The sequence below is a fragment of the Nipponia nippon genome, unplaced genomic scaffold (genome assembly GCF_047370975.1).
Source record: "Nipponia nippon isolate SJK-2023a ecotype South Korea unplaced genomic scaffold, ASM4737097v1 scaffold_6, whole genome shotgun sequence".
Classification (NCBI taxonomy): Eukaryota; Metazoa; Chordata; class Aves; order Pelecaniformes; family Threskiornithidae; genus Nipponia; species Nipponia nippon.
Window position 1 is genome coordinate 70,042,871 of NW_028262380.1, and position 17,452 is coordinate 70,060,322.

At 47.1% G+C, this 17,452-nt stretch overlaps 1 protein-coding gene across 4 annotated transcripts in view; it reads left to right on the forward strand.

The window, feature by feature from the left end:
• Nucleotides 1-17,452, forward strand: part of MAML3 (mastermind like transcriptional coactivator 3) — a 284,155-nt gene that overhangs the window by 27,520 nt on the left and 239,183 nt on the right. For 2 of the 4 annotated variants that reach the window (XM_087736310.1, XM_087736311.1), the window contains exon 1: nt 10,796-12,321. The exons of the other annotated variants lie outside the window; for them this stretch is intronic. In XM_087736310.1, the coding sequence (XP_087592436.1) occupies nt 11,878-12,321 (444 nt within the window). In that variant the 5' untranslated portion in view covers nt 10,796-11,877. Of the gene's footprint in view, nt 1-10,795; nt 12,322-17,452 lie in introns of those variants that run through there. 4 annotated transcript variants of the gene reach the window in all.

The window sequence follows — 17,452 nt, forward strand, 5'->3', positions numbered from 1 at the left end:
TATTATCCACTGGGTAGTGTACAATTCAGCTTTTTCTTCTCTATGGAAGTAGTCTGTGACCCGGCTTTAACTGGTAATTAACGATGGCTGATAGCAATCAATTCAGAGAAAAACGCCTCAAGCTTCTGGTGCTGTACTAGCTGAGGCAGCATGTGTATCCTTTTCCAGAAAGGAAATGTAGATTCAAAAAAACCCCACCAAACCTGTCATGAAAAGGTACTATCTTCCTATATTCTATCATTTGCAGGTCTTGACAAGACAAATTGGTTGGCTAGTGAAGCAAATAACTCTACCCCCAAAATCAAAGCGTGGCCAGTGTACTGATCTAGAACTTAAAATACCAATATGCGAGTTACTGTGAAAAAATGGTGGAGACCCTAAATCAGTATAGACCAATATGGAAAATTATTGTGCTGACAGGTTATCTCCCTGTGAGTGAGACATGCAAAACTAAGACACTTTTTTACTGAGTTCTGGATGAGTAACACAGATTAATAGAAGAAATGGGAGTCAGAAAGGTGAAGTGGAAAAGGAATGACTGTGCATCTCACAAGACAAGAATTAGGCAAAAAAAATCTATACACGTAGGTTTCACTGCTACACCATGGAAAAGTTAAAAATGCTGTTAGTTATTTCCTGTTTTGTGGGGTATTGTTTATAGACTGTGTACTTATGCGAAGATGGTGCTTTGGTATTCTTGGTCTGTAGAGCTAGATTTCTCTAGAATGTGTACCGCATGAATCATGGGAACATCCACGAGCTCAAAGCCCCAACAACATGGGCTTTGTGTCTGTAGCACCTTATTCAATCAGAATGCCTTGTTGAGCTATGAAATGCAAAACAAGATGAAGAACCTAACAAGTTACCTTAAAATATCTATTGCATGAAAATCACGCTATGTTATATTGTTACCACACAAATATTTGTTAAATGCAGACAAAAGAGGGACGGAAAATAAGCATGTAAACACCTCATCTGGGGCACGTTTACCACATAAAATCAACTAGAATTATAATAGCATGATTTGAAAGTAATGCCCCCAATAGTTTGCAAAGTTAGTGGTTCCTAGTAAATAAATGAGTTGCCAGTATAGGTAGCAGAGTGAAATGAAGAATCATAGGCACTGTCTTTTGTCACTTCACTGTTCTGTGGCTCATAATTGCTCTGCAAAGAGGAATAATGATGCTTAGAAGGATTTGAGAGCTACATGCAATAAATGCTAATTATTATCAGCGTATATTTCAGGCAAGCTCAGAAATGAGATCAGGTCCAAATGAACCCTCCCTCGTGTCTGGTTATACCTGGGAAGAACCAGAAGTCCTTTCGCAGTTCCTTCCCAGTTTACCAGCCACATCTGCCCCATATTGCAATTTGCACAAGTATATATAATGAATACATACATGCGCACACACACACGTGCATATATATGCATATATATCTTGCTGAACATTAAGACTACTCTTTAAGAATGACATAACAGTCTTGGATTCGATGTCTTTGGGGAGCAATAAAGGCCAAAATGCCCACCACTGTTATGTTCATTTCAACATGGGGAACTATGTAAAAATGAGAACGTTTACCAAGAATAAACGAAGAGTGCCATCCAAGACAATTACATCTGTAAAGGGGGCATGAAGACTACAGAAGGACACCAAAGAGGAAGCACAGTGCCAATGCACACGGTTCACTGGACATGCCTGAGAAAGTAAAGAGAAGCAGTCATGGCCAAACAGCAAAGAGAGGCTGTTGGAAGAAGGTGTCCTTCCAAAAGCTAAAGACACATCCAAATGAAAAAAAAACAACCCATAAGTATCATAAGCACTGACAGATATACTATTAAAATTATTATTAGGCAGACCAAAGATGAATCTGAGACCTAACTAGCTAAGAGAATCAACAATAATTCAATATCCTTCTTCCAACACATCAGGAGGGAAAAAACTGTCAGTGAGTCTGAATATGAACTCTCCGGGAGGACAAAGTCACTGGAGAGAAGCCGAACCATTTGCATCCTTGTTCACTGTGGAAGAAATCAGGGAAATTGTCCTTCCAGAGCCCTTTTGGGGCATTCAGGGAACTTGGCAGAGAATGTCTCTGAAATACAAGTATCTGGAAGAGGTAATGGTACAAAAGGCAGCTGAATACAGGTGAATCTCCGGGATCTGAAGGATTTACCCAAGAATTCTAAGACAACTCAGGGATGAAATATCTACTAATAGCAGCATGTAACCTGCCTCTTCAATATTCCTCAGTATATAAAAATCAGAAGGTGTCAAATGTGATGTCAGTCATTAAGAAAGGTTCCAAGGGTATCCAGCAAACTAAAATTTGACATCTGTTCCAGGTGAGTGAGTAGATATTGTAATAAGAGAGAGAATTAGTATTTACCTGAATAAATATTATCTAATCGGTGAGAGTTAACAAAGCTCTCAGAGTTCTTTGAAGGGATCAGTGACATGTAGATGAGGATCATCTGACCGATACAGTCAACTTGGATTTCCAAAAGACTTTTGACAGAACTTTTTATCAAAGCGTTTTAGGAAGACCAAGCAACACAAGAATGTCACTGGCATAAGAAGGAAGGCGGTGGAGTGGGTGAGAATATGATTTAAAAGGTGTGAACAGGGGGTACACCATCACTGGATGGAAGTAAATGGTCAGTTCTTGCACAGGAGGGAGATCACTAGTGAAATTCCATACGGTGTCTATCTTGGGGCCTGTACAGTTCCATATATTCTGAAATGACCTGGAGAAGGGAAGTCATCAGTGAGGTGACAAAGCTTTGCTGTTGGTAGGAGGTTATGCAAGGTAGTAAGGACAAGGGAGACTGCATAGCTTGCAGAAAGATTGACTGTACAATAAAATGACAGGTGCAATTCAGTGTGGATAATTGTGAAGTGATACCTTTGGGGAAGAATAATCTTATCTTCACATCTTGGATCATTTCTAAGTTGGCCCAAAGGTCTTCAGGAACAAGACCTTTGGGGTATGGTAGACAGTCCCATGAAAATAGCACTTAGCAGTAGTTGGAAAGAAATTTATAATAGGTTAGGAATGATTAAGAAGCAAATAGAGAACAAAACAGAAAGGATCATTATGCTTACTGTTGAAGTCCATATGCTACTGTAAAAATCCAAGGTTTACACACTGGAATCCTGCATGCAGTTCTGGTCCATTTATCTCAGACAGGACATACTAGAACTGAAAAGTATTCAGAGATGACAAGGATGAGCAGAGGTATACTGTGACTTCCATTACAACATTCAAGGAACTCCATCCATTGAATAGCCGAGAATCTTCATTTGGAAGCAAACATGACATAAGGGGAATTTAAGAAGAGGTCTGCAAAACTGAGAGGTCTGGAGAGAAGTGGAGTGGGATTGGCTTTTCACTGTCTCTTCTAATACAAGCATGAGGGATATCGGAAGAAGCTATTAAGAGCTTCGTTCAGAACAAACCAGAGGAACCAGTTCTTCAGACAACCTATGTGGACCTGTGGTACTCCTTCTCAAATGACTTTCTGGATCAAGGAGTTTATAGAGATGCAAGGAGAGACTGGAAAAAGCCTTGGAAGAGATGCTGTAGAGTCTACTAACTAGATAAGTCACATAACCTAACTTGAAAATGTTTGAAGGCTGGGAGGCAGAATGTGCTTACCCTGTTCTTGTTTTTCCTGAGTGTCCACTCCCATGGTTACTGTGGGAGACAGAGCTCTGTGCTAGATGGACCTGTGGTCGGAACCAACGCGTAAGTTCATATGTAACCTTCTCATTGTACACCAAAGGCAGAATTAACTAAATGAAGTTATTAACAGCTTAAATATATTTATATATTTACTCTCAAGCTCCCTGAATAACAGTAATGTTATGAAAAGTTAGGACCAGAAGGAACCTTAAGAAGTCACCTAATCCATCGCCCTGTTCCACGGCAAAATCAGTTACATTTGTGTCCTTCCTGACAAATTTGTCTAACCTGTTCCTAAAGCTTTCGATGATGGAGACTCAACAGCCTCCATAAGTAATCTATTTAAAGTCTCACTATTCCTACTATGAGAAGGATTTTTTTTTCCCTGTCTAACTGGAATCTAATCAGCTGTTGTTTGCTGTAAACCATTTAGTTAACTGCAAGCCTGAGCTAAGATGGGAGACGTCCTAGACTTCTGATGAATGTTGTCTAGTAACTTTAGTGACTCTGGAAATAGCCTGAACGCCGGCTTGATTTTTAATGTAGCTAGTAGTTTCTGGGTTTTGTATTTTGGTTAATACGATCAAGCATGAACAGGGATCTTTTCTGTACCCTTTTAGGGATTTTGATGTTACTTTCATGTCTTATCTCTTTAGCATTTTCTGGCTTCAGTTAAACTTTCCCTTAGTGGTACTTTCTAAACGGAGCATGTTTTGACTTTGCTTCAGCAGAGGCTATCTGAAAGGTGTGTCTACCGAAAAAGGGGAACAAAAAGATTTCTTTTAAAATATTACTGAAAACCAGCACGTAATATGTACTTTCTTTCCGATAAGGTCTAATTTCTGGTTTTGCCTGTAATTTACTGAACTCTATGTGTTTGAGATGAAACGTTTGAGCTGTCGTAAGTGATGCTACTCAGTTCACTTAAACTCTGCTTCTTGCGGATGATCACTAATTGCGTTCCTCGTTTTCCAAGTACCTGACTTGAGAAGGGGGTTCTGCCTAGCAGAAGTGCTAAGCACCTACAGATTCAACTGAAGTTAACGTGGGCTGCTCTTATAAAACACAGTGTACTTTAAGTTAAGTCTTTTTTAAAAAAATCAGGTCAAATGAGGCATTTTAGCAAAACCTTTTAAGCTTCATTTCTTTGTTTCGGTTTCCAGTCTCTAACATCAGTACGAGCACTGTCCTCTCACTTGCAATGAAATGTGAAAATCAGTTTATTGCTACATGTGAAACAGTCAGGAGCAGTAGTGGTGGCCATTCTGAGGAAATGAGCGCCTGTGAACAGGGTCTGAATTAGTAAATAGACATGAGGTGATATGTGGGACAAAAAGGAAAAAATGTATTAAATAGCTGCTCACTGGTGAGCGCTGACAATTCTGTGTACAGAACGAAGCAAACATCCTGTGGAAAAATAGTGTGTAACGGGGTATTTGAAGACTTCATCATACCGTGGATTGCGCAAGGAAGCCAAATAAAGATTGCACAAGCGCTTTGATTTTGGTGGTTTTAAACTCATTGACTGCAAGACTGCAATCTCAGTGATGTACTTTTAATGCAGGTTTGTAAATGTATGCGATATACATTTATGTTTGTAGATGGTAAACTATAGCAGTTTCAATGAAACAATGGTGTTGTCAGTCAGCACATCGGCACGGGGAGGAAAATACCGTGTTTCTCTGTCTTGAAGACTGAACTTATATGTATCTCACAAAAAATTACCACTGTGGAAAACGACCCTTTGTTTCTGTTTCCCTGTAATTTAAGAACTTATAAAAAATGTTCTTGTTTGAATATTAAACTTGCTTGGTTATGCCAAGGATCGCAGAACAATCATCAGTCTCCCATATGAAGGAGGATGAACGATAGTTTTCAACATGTTCAGTCTCTCTTCTGGCTCAGAAAATTCGAAGTGATCATGTTCACTCTGAAATTCTTATAAGCGGCTGGCATCTAAACAGCAATTGCCTTGGAGAGGAAAACAAAAAAAAATTCCCCCAGCTGCCTCCTCCTCACCAAGGTTAGCATTCGATTTTACTGATGAGGGATTTTTTGTTTGTTGCTCTGTTAATTCAAGCTAAATGGAAATGGGGCAGTCTTTACTGAGAAGCAGTGGGCTACTCAGTGTAAGAATGGCTAAAGACATGTAAGTTCCTCCATGTGTGTTTCTAGCGTAAGCTGCAAGGAACCCCCAGAAGCATCTCTCTGGGATTTTTCCTACTGTCCTTTATTCTCTCTCTCTCCCCGCTCCTCCACCCCCCTGGCTCCTCCATTCCAACCCCGTTATTCTCTTGGGATCAGTGTGACAGATCAAAGGCTTAGATGGGGCCTGTGCCCGAGCAACCATTTTCCTTTCCCCCCTTCAAGCTCTCTGCTAGCTCTCTCCGTGGATATCTCCTACAGATGTTCGCTCCAGAACCAGATTTTCAACATGACAGAAGGACATACTGTGATATATCAGGACTAATTATCTTAATTCCGCTTCCTAAACTAGGATGTGTTTCAGTAACATTAATCTGATAGAATAGTGCGTGGGTAACAATGCCAATTCACGGCATTCACTTTTTTTTTTTAAATGTTCTCATTGTGACCTATCTGTAACCAGGACAGGAGAGAACGAGTACACATTTTGCATGCCTTCCCCATGTTTTTCCAGCCCCGATTCAGCAGAGTGCTTAGGTATGTGTGTGTCTCAACCCCCGTGCCGGTCCTGCTGTAATACCTTGCTGAATTGGAGCCTTCAGTCTTGTCCGCAACTGGGAAGACTTTGTAAAAATTCTGACTTGGATTCCCCATGTTCTACAACTTGAAATGTACGGGCTGGAAAGCGTGTAGTTTTGAGGGTGTTTTGGTTTTGTTTGTATTTACACATAGTGATCACTCCACTTCCTGCAATGCCTTAAAGCTCTGACTTTTGCAATTTTAACTCGCTTTCTGATTTTCTTTGTTGCTTCCCCTTCCTCCCTGTATTGTTTAGTCCTTCTGTTCCTTTGCAGCCTTGATGACTTTTTCCTTAACTATTTAGAGCAACTTCTTTTGCTCCAGACTCGGTTCATCCCTGGAAGAATTCCTGCAGCTCTGGATGTTCTGACAGCCGTAGCTTGCGGCCACCCCAGCTGTCATGAGAATTTTTGCCATGCTGTAGTGGGATTTCACAGATACATTCATGGAGGTTGCGGGGCTTTTTGTTTTCAGTCAACTCTCAACTATATGGCTTTGCTTTTACTACTCTCCAAATGACATTATTATTCTTTTTTGACTATGGATGTATTAGGCAACACGCACTTAAAGAGCTTGCGGTAGTAACTGAAGTACATCTGATTTGCTCAGTTAGATAGCACTGCATCCGAGAGAACCTTCAGCAGCGATCTGCTGAAACCCTTTTCGCTGTGTAAGAAAGCTGCCTCTCGCAGACCCAAAAAGTGCCTGTTAGCTGGTTTTCAAAGACATACTCAGTGAACGCACTGCGCGGTTGACTCTAGGTTCGCCTTCCAGCAGATGCCTGTGTCACCATGTCATCCATTGATTTAGACGTAAACCATTTAATTATAGTAGGAGCTTTCAGAAAGGTTTCTACCCAGGCGGCCACTCTGAAGGTTAATCTGTTGCCCAAGATGGCTTGAAACTTGCTGCCACGACGACTGCAGTTTCCAACCTGACTGGCAGCGCCAGGAACTGAAGAGTGGTTTCTAATAGAGTGGGATTCATGTTTATCCTCATGGTGGTATTTTTAATGTTGCCCGTCTACTGGATAGCCCCTCAGCTCAGCTGACAAAGGGAAAGTGGTTTCAGTATGTTGCTCTGCAAAGGCATATTTTCTGTATTATTTATGGAGCTCCTCCCACTAATATGACTAGCTAGATTATCTGTAAGGCTGTACTCGTTCTGAAACCACTATTGATTAAATGCTGAGATGAAATTTTTTTTTAGAAGCTGTCACTGGAACATGCTTAGGCTGCACTTGCTGTCAGCTTAACAGTCATGTTTCTGTGTCTTCCTCTAAATTCCTCTCCCAGCTGGGCTCTTTCATATCTTAGCATTAAAATAGATTCTTCCTAATTAGACAGATCTCTGTCATGATAATCATCTTGAGAACGTATGCTGTATTTTCATACTGCGTATCTTTTCACAGATCAGGCCTGTACTTTATAATTTCTCAAAATCGTAACTCACTGAATAGATCCTTTACCAAGCAATCATCTCCTGTAACTAGTAATTAGTGTCCTGTCAGCTGATATCGGTAGGCATTAGCGTTCAACTGCTGGCATCAGCAAGTTCATCTTACATCACTTAGAATTCTGATACATTTGATTCTTTTGAAATTCCAGTTGTGAAGATAGTTTTCTAAAGCTGATGTGCAGGGGGGAAAGAAAAACAAAAAAAAAAAAGGTGTAGAGCAAATACCCACATTTGTGCACGCAAAGTAAATTACCGCGTAAGAGGTGAGCGTGCCTAAGTCCCTGGTTATAAATGTTAGTGCACACATCTATCACGAGTGAGGCTGTGCTTGTGTCTGCTTACAGAACAGAGTTGTTTGGTCAAGGTTGTGACGAGCATCTGTTTTAATGACAATAATCAGTAGTAGAACAATGCTGAGAGATCTCTATTTCTTGCATTGCCCAGGCTATAACGTGAGAGTTTTTTTCCATTTTTATTTATTCAGACTCAGTGGCTTAGCAGAAGTGTTGTCCTTCACAAAAATTGAATTTAAAGAGTTCCCTAAATAGCTCATTTTGGTGTTAGTTTTTCAGAAGCTGGTAATGGTTTGTGTAAGTATCCTTAAAATAAGTGATGCAAAAATGGACTGTGAAATCTTCTCTCTGTTATGCTATTTTACAACTGCCATTCAGTACTTGGCTTTAAAAGAAAACTCTCCTGCGGGATGAAAATTTTTAGTTAGCTCTTAGGTGCTGGATGACAGCTGTAAAATAACGTAGCATGACTGACATTGTTCGTGAAATGCTGATTCTGTTGATTGTTTTTAGATACAGGGGATAGCGCTTTATCTTATAAAAGATACTATAGAATAATGCAAGTATCACCACTGTTGGTGTTAAAATGAGTGGGCAAATAGGGGGATACATATTCGCTCAGCTTTGGTTTAACCTCAGCCAATTAAAAAATATCTTTTGATCAGAATCAACTGGTTTTAGAACACATTCAGATGGTTTTTTCACCAAACTGGTGATTGATCTGTTTGCAAAACTTCTAAGACCGAGCACGGGTTACTACAAAACTCTGTTCCTCAAATGAGGATCCTTTACCTTTTTACCTTTTGTTCCTCAAAAAACCCCTGGGCTGTGCAGCCTGGCAGAACCAAGGCACGTAGCTGAGAGAGAAAAAATTCCTAAATGGTTAATAGGCTGGAATTTAATTCTGCAGCAATCCAGCACGCACTCGAAAAATACCACGTTTGCTGCCGAAGTGATAAACTGGAAGTTAAGGTACGTTTGTGCGACAACATTGACAGGTGGTATTTACCTGAGTCGTAAGGAAAAGAACAGGACTCCTGTAAAAGGCACCCAAAAGCAGTCTGTAGAGAGCCCCACCGCTCTCCCACGCGTTTCTGCCCCTGCGGGTCCGGGGAAGCTTTCTGTCGTTCGGCGGCCCGGGGGCTGCTGGGGCCTGCGGCCCTGCCCGCCCCGCCCCGCCCCGCCCCGCCCCGCCCCGCCCTCCCGCCGGCGGCCTGCAGGGGGCGCTGCCGGGGAGCCCGAAGGCGCTGCCTCCACGCTACCCCCGGGGCCGCGCTGCCGCCGCTCCCGGCCTGCTGGCGCTTTCCGCCTCCCTCCACCAAAAAAACCACAAACAAGACACCCCCCCCCCAGCTCTTACATTCAAATTTCCATCTCTATTCCTGTACAACCAAACAGTCCTGTGCTGTCTTGTGGAGTCGGACGAACAGTTGCGGAGCAGCTTACGACGCAGCCCCCGGCTCCAAATTAACAGAGACCCCCATCTCTGTAAATGAGGCAGGACTTGCAGGTTCCCCCCCGCTCTTCGGCTGCTTCTGAGCAGAGCCTTAATTTTTCCCTGTTTTGTTTTGTGATAAGTAGTAATCGGCGAGCACGAAGAGCAGTCAGTAGCTTCACTGTGGTTCTCAAACCGATACTAAAGAAAAGTTTTTTTTGGGGGGGGGGGGGGGGAGAGACATGCTCGTTAGTCCCAAGGCCGGGAAGGTGCTAATTACTAATTTTATTTCTCCACTATTATTTTCCATCCCAACGTGGTCAGGAATTGCTGCAAAAGGAATGAAATCAAGCCCAAATTTCATACTGCTGAGCAGTTAAAGAAGACAAAGACAGCTCTTTACCACTGTCAGTAGCTTAGAAATAGTGTCCTATGCTAATCTGCAATGGCAGAAATGAAGATGGTTTAAATCAGATCTCATGACTAATGCATGAGTTCCCAATTTTCTTTATTTCCAGCTGCACGTTAGAGAAGAAGGGTGTCTCTCTTGAGGTAATTCTGGTTTATATAGGTGTATTAAAAAAAATGATTGTAATTGGGAGTGCGTAGCTCATCGTGCGAGTTAGAAAATAACAACCAGTGAGAACTGTGCGTGCAACAGCTTTGTCCGCAAAACGCTTTAAAACTAGGCTCCCGGGATGTTATTCTTGATGCCCTCATCACCCGCGCTCCGTAGGCAGGCGGCCGCCCTTCCCTCGGGAAAACGTCCCTGCCCAGCGTCTCCGGTTTCCCCCGCTGTTGAAAATAGAAAGTTCAGCCCGGTGCCCGGCAGGCAGCGGGCTCCCCGCTCCCTCGGCCTCCGTCGTGCAACAGTTGACCCGGCAGGGAAACCCGGCCTCCCCCCGGGCCCCCGCGCCCTGCGCCGGCTGCGGGCCCGCCGCTGCCCCCCGAGCGCCGGGGCTCCGGACGCGGGCGCTGCCCGCCGCAGCGCCCAGCTCCGGCAGAACGCAGCGGGAGGGAGGCCGCGGGGCCGCCGGCGGCGGCAGGTGGCGGCCCCCGCTCCGCTCCGCTCCGCTCCGCTCCGCTCCGCCCCGCCGTGCCGTGCCGTGCCGTGCCCACCGCCGCCGCCGTGCCCGCCGCCGCTCCGGGCCTGAGCGCGGAGGAGGGCGGGGGGGGGGGGGATGTGCAGCGCCATGTCCGCTCCCGCTGGGCGACGTCCGTGCCGGGTTTTGCACCTTGTCCCCGGGCCTGCCTCACGGCCTGGAGGAGCTGCTGCTGCTGCTGCTGCTGCTGCGGTGTTTACGGAGCGCTCCTGTCCTGATATCACTCCGCTGGCATGGAGGAGGAGGAGGTGGAGGAGGAGAGCATTTGATCATTGTGATGGTGGCAGGAGGAGCAGCAGCAAGCAAAGCAGAGCAAAGCGTTAGGCTGTATCAGCTCGGCGTTTTGCAAAGACTTCAGAGCTCTACTTTTTCTTTTTCTTTTTTTTTTTTTTTTTCCCTCCAGCTCGGCCCGGATTGTTCATGTGTTTACTTCCCCCAGCCCGAGGATTTGCTATTTAGGTTCCTGTTGAAATGCAACCGAGCAGCCAAAGTACTTTGCGAACACGGTGCGGCATAAACACCAAAACTTTTTTCTAGAAGGAAAATACAATAAGAAAGCGGCTTTGCCTGTCTTTTGATGCCGGGGAGCGCGAGTGAGTGTGCCGTGTGTGCCCAGCGTGCGCCGGTGCTCGGATGCGTGTGCGCGGACGCGCGTGTGAGCGGCTGCGTGTGTGTGCGTGTGTGCATGTGGAGGGGCGCGCGTGTTTCTCTTTCTACATGGGGAGAGAAGGCTTTTGGCAAAACCTCCGGAAAGCTCACGGAATCTATTTTGAAATAATGGATTATAAAAAAGAAACAGGAGGAAAGGAACTGCTCTGATAGCTCCTGGAGTTTGCTACCCGAATCGCTGCTGCTTAGTTTGTTGTGCTTCTTTTTTTGTGTGCGTGTCGGTTGGTTGGTTGTGTTGCCGGTGATAACCTTTTAGCACCTTCTCTCTTTATTTCCCTTCCCCCCCCCCCCCCCCCCGCCTCTCTTTTTAATGTTTTGGAGCTTCTCGAGAGGGATTGGCTGGGGGGAAAGAGAAACATTTGCTTGGGATCGCTGTTTCCCTGATACATGGTGGTGCCCCCTCCCCCCCGGTTCTCTAAAAAGTATCCCATCAGGACCCCGGAGGAGACTGTGTGTGTGTGAAGGGTAGGATAAAAAAAGTTGTTCCAAAATAGTGTGCCCGGGGAAGAGGATGGGGGATTTTGCAGCCCCCGCTGCCGCCGCGAATGGCAGCAGTCTCTGCATCAACAATAACCTGAACAGCAGCCTCGGCGGGGCCGGTCTCGGGGTTAACAGCACTCCCCACGGTCCTCCCGCCGCGGCTCCCGGTAACAATACCGCTACCGGCGGCGGCGGCGGCATTCCCAAGCACAGCACGGTGGTGGAGCGGCTGAGGCAGCGCATCGAGGGCTGCCGGCGGCACCATGTCAACTGCGAGAGCAGGTACCAGCAAGCCCAGGCGGAGCAGCTGGAGCTGGAGCGCAGGGACACGGTGAGCCTCTACCAGCGGACCCTGGAGCAGAGGGCCAAAAAAACGGGTAGCGGCGGCGGCGGCAGCAAGCAGCAGCATCAGAGCAAACAGCAGCAAGATGCCGAGCCCGCCGCGGCGGAGCAGAGGAACCACACGCTGATCATGGTAAGGGGACGCGGGGCCGGGGGGGTCGCTGTCCGCTCCGTGTCTCTCGCCGGGAGGAGCTGGAGGTCGCCCCCGTTTGTTTTCCCGGGGGGGGAACGGGGCTCGGATCAACTTTGGGGGTGGCGGGGCCGCGGGCAAGCTGGGCGAGGGGGGGGGCTACCGGGCGGCTTCGCAACTTCTGACGGGCAGGGGCGGGGGGGGGGGGCGGGGGAGCGGACAAACTTTTTTCCCCCCGTCTCTCTCGAAAGGGAAGGGCTGCTCGGGGCGGGGGAGAGGGAAGGAGCGGGGCCGGGCGTGCGCCGTGGGCTGCCGAAAGCCAGAGGAAGGTTTTGTGTGTCTGCCTGCGTGGTTTGCGACGGCTTTTCCGCGGGGGGGGCCGTGCGCCTGTGCTGGCTGCCTTTGGAAATCCCGCCGCGGAGCAAGGTGGAAGTTGGCTCCGCAGGCTGGGGCCGGGGCAGGAGGAAAAAAGTTGGGCAGGTTTCTGGCCTGGGCCGCCCCGGCGTGCGGGAGCCCGGCTCCCCAGGCGAGCAGCAGCTCCAGCTGAATCGCTTCCCAAAGTTTCCTTGGGTTTTAAGGAGCTCAGCGAGGAGCGGGGGGGGAAGGGGCGGGGGCTGAGCCGGCAGGAGCGTAGCGGCAAGTAGGAAGCGGAGTTTCCCACTCGCGGGCTGCACCCGTGATGCATAATGAAGGGCGGTGCGGGGGGAGCCGGGCCCCGCGCTCCGGCTGAGCCTGACTGATAGCGGGTCGCGGCCGCCAGCCCTTCTGCGGGGGGGCGGCGGGTTTGTCGCGGCCGGCGGGGGCGATTCTGCCACGGGGGGGAAACGCCTGTGTGCCGCGCCGTGCCGTGCCGTGCCGCGCCGCGGCGGGGCGGGGGTGCCCGGGGGCGGGCAGGGGGCAGCCGGGTCTTCGCCGTCTGCCGGGCGCACAATGGGCGGCGGGGAGGAGGGAGGGAAGGAGGGGAGGTGCGATGGCAGCGTGTGGTTTACAAGCCTCGCACGTCCCTCCCTCTCGCCCTCCCCCGCTGCGTGGGGCGGGAGGGTCCAGCGGGGCGGCAGCTGCCGCCGGCCCCCGCCCGGGGGGGTCTCGGTGACAAAGCGGCGGGGAGGCGGCCGTCCCGCCGGCGGCTCTTCCCCTCGCCCCCCCTCCCCGCCTGTAAAGGCAGGGAGCAGCGGCGTCTTTATCCCGGGCCGCGCTGCCGGCTGGGTCCGGCGGGGAGCAGCAGCAGCGCCCGTCCGCTCTGCCCCGCGCTTTGTCCGCCCCGCTTCCCCACGGCGGGGCCAGGGCCAGGGCCAGGGCGGTGGGGACGGCTTCGCCAGCGGCAAACAAAAGCCCGGCGCCCGGCGCAAGCCCCCGCCTCGCCGCCGGGGAGCGGAGCGCGGCTGCCTCCTCCCGGCCGGGGAGCGGCCCCGGCGGCCCGGCGCATCGCCCGGCCCGGCGGCGGGGGAACCGGGCGCCTTCCCCGGGCTGCGGGGAGAGGCGGGAGCGGGGCCGGCGCCGGCAGGAGCCGCACAAAGCGGCGGGGGGGGGGGGGGGGGTGCTTCGCAAACAGGAAGCAGAAAAACCTCACTGACATCTTGCTGCTCTCCTGGCGTTACCAGCGAGGCACAACCATGTTTCCCTTCCTTCTGGCGCCTCTCCGCAGGACGGAGGGCTTTAAATATGCTCTTAACCCGGTGCTGCCCGTGCCGCAGCGCTTTGCCTCGGCTCACATCTGCTCCTAGGGCAGTAACTGAGCCTCTAATCAACAGGGCCTCTCTCTCATCAGCCAGGCCGTCCTCGAATCCCTTTTCACATCCCATGTCATTTCCACAAGGTACAGGAAAGGGGCTGGAGGCTCGGGAGACCTCAGAATCACTTGGCTGCCGGGAAGCGTTGCTGTGCGCCCATCCAGCTCCAGAACAGCTCCTGGGCTTCTGGGCCCTGGCTAGCGGTGGGTTGTCCTTCCCCCTCCTTCCCAAAGCCCACGCCAAAGCATTAAGGGCCAGGGTTTTCGGTGAAGCCGCTCATTTGCGGCATGAAGGTTCTTCCCTGGAAGAGCCAGGACAGCCAGGCAAAGCCGTGCTATGATGTGAAAGTTGTGGAAACAAAGTAAAAAAAGGAGGAAATGCAGTTACGGCTCTCGCTGGTATTAATTTCTTTCAGGTTGGGCCACTTGAAGAGCTAGGAGTAGCCAAATTAAAGGGTAGTTTGCGATGAAATTAATCGTAACTGAATAATTTTTCTGCTACAATCTTCGTGCTGTTTAAATGTACTCAATGTGCGCTATGCTTTTCATCTTACAAAGAGAAATTCCAGTACTTTGTAAAAATATGACCCATTTCCATCAAGCAGTTTGGTTTTTTTTTTTTAAGAATGCGTACACAAACGTTGCCGAAAAATTTAGAAACATTATCTGCTTTGTTTCACTTGTAGAATGTTAATTATGATTTTTGCCTAATATCAGAACATTAAGGAACATTCCTGGGTACATGAAAATAATGCTTAAAACCTGAGAAATTGCTCCTTTTAAAGCAATTGAAAAGTATTTTCTTTGAGACATTTATGCTTTTTATAGTACAAAAGCCCCCACCTTCTTCATTTCTAGCAATCATAACAGTTTGCTAAGTTTCACTGTTTACGTGCATCATGATTTTTATTTGCCAAAACAGGTCAACTTTATTTAACGTTTTCTTTTGGCATGAGAAAACAGTAAACTACATTTTGGGGATATCTCCCTTTCTTTATTCTCTGGTAAACTCCAGCCGAGAGGTTTACAGCGGAACAACCGTATGGATCTGCTACTGCTTTACTCTTCACACAAAATCATTATTAAATTCTTCCCTCAGATTATTAAACCGCGCAATTTGGAAATGAAGCAGTCGGGATTAAAGGACAACAGATACAATGAGGACAGCAAGAAATACTGGGTTTAATTCTTTTTTTATCAGGGCAAATCAAAGGAAAGTAGTATCAGTGTGTGTGCGTGTCCCTCTCCAGATTGGGAGACGCTGAGAAGGGAGGGGAGATGTGTGCTGGGTGGGCAGCCGGTCACCCAACAAACCCTCCCAGAAGCTGGTGCTGACACACATGCTGAGGTGCCCCGCAGCAAGCTGGGGAAAAAACATCTTTAGAAGACGATTATTTAAAGACACGCACTCCGGTTTTCTTCATTTGATGGAGTACAAACTATCCGGTCTGTACAATGCTCCTTGTCGCCACCCCCGCAGTTTACACCCTCGCTCCCTGAGTTCATGAAAGGGATTATGCAGTTTTCACTGTTTAGGACTCTATGTCAACTGACGAGCAGTTATCAATGGGAGCCTTTTTTCAAAAAGGGATGTAGGAGCATGGGCTTGTCTTTATTTCATGAATTGCTAATCTACTCTGAATTTATGTCTTGTTATAGACCAAGTTTGCACTGGCTGCATTTTGAAATATCTGGATTTATAACTGTTTCAACCTCTTCTACTTGAGGAGAACAGTGGGTGTCAGAACTAGTTTGGTCCCATACAGGCATTGATCGGGACATGCACAAAAATTGAAATTGTTTATAAATGTCTGGGAGGACCTTTTTTTTTTTTTTTCTTCTTTTTCCACCCAGTTCAACCTGGCAAAAGCCAAAGTTGTTTTCCGTGCCTTTGAGTTGGATTATTAGAACGCTGTACCAGCTTGGGTTTCAAAGGAAGTATTGGGAAAATCTGCAGCCCATCCAAAACTCTGCTGCTCCTCTTCGGACTGGTTCCAGGAAATATCAACACATTATTTCAGTTCCTTGGTTCTTTGTGAGCTAATCTGCCTTCTTGTTTCCTCCTTTAAGTGCAAGAGTCTTCTGGCTCTGCATCCATGTTATTGTGTGTGGTTCAGAGATATTGTGTGTGTATACACATGCGCACGTTATACATAAAGTAAAGAATAAATAATGTACATTTAGTATATAATAAACAGCCAAATATAAATATTGCGAGTTATATCGCCTCTGTTTCTTATCCCTGACACTGCTGTTCTTATTGTGCATTTTTTGTCATTCTTTTGTCCAATGAAACACTACATCTGTAATTACCATATTGACCTTCTAATGGACATTTATTTGCATCTGAGCTCTACTGTGAAGTATAAGGGCGGGCTGGAGCTACTTTTTCCTATTTTGAAAGCTCTTCAAGACTTTTCTTATTTAGCATCATGATGGGTTTGATAGCTACTGTCATACTGACCATTTCTAACCCTAAAACCAGTCCTTAGGAAACTGAGTTTTAGATACCATAAACATAAAATGTTATTTAGATCACAGAAATTAGTGATGGAAGTCAAATGGCCTATTAGATCATCTTTTCCGTTCCCCTGCCAAAGCATACTATGCCAATTCAGAATTACTTTAAAGTTAGAGAAAACACGGCTGGCAAATAGAGTATTTTCCAATACTGCTTTTTACCCATTCTGGGCTAATGCGCTGCCTCATGGAAGTTAATGATCACGTTGCCCGTCTACCTGAGGGAAGGGAGGCGGGCAGGCCAATCCTTTCAGCTTGCTCTGTGTGGGGACAGAATGACATGGTCAGAATTATAGAAATCTGGTTATCTCTCTTCCTTGTTGGCAGACAGTCCACCACAGACAAGTAGTTTCCCCTCTCCCCTCGCAATCTCTCCTTTTTGTTGAAAGAGGTATCCCAAGTGAAAAGTGTAACTTCTTAATTTGTTTTGGTGATTCATGGATAATTTCGTTAACGAAATTGAGCGCCGAAGAATGCCGTCAGTCTTGTGAGTGGTTTTTTAAAGCTTACACCTGCTGTATTTAATGTGTACCTGTGCGTACGTTCATAAACCTGTGCGCATTTCTTGTGTTCTTTCTCATGTAATATTGCTGTTTGACTTACTTGACCAGGTGCTCAGGAGTTCATCAGTTATGCTATAGGAAACGTCTGTTTCTCTAGCATTGCAAAGATGAAAAAGAAAGGTGATTTTTCAGATGTTTCTTTTCATTTTCCACAAGAGGTTGAATACTGCAGCCCTCACTCGTGCCTGATGACTAAGTAGGATTAAGCATCTCTTCAGTTAATAAGCTACGTCTGATCTTGCTCACACCGGGGTAAAGTCAGTAGTAAATGCAAAACTGGGATGATATCAGAATTAAATCCCAGGCCAACAATGCTCCTTCT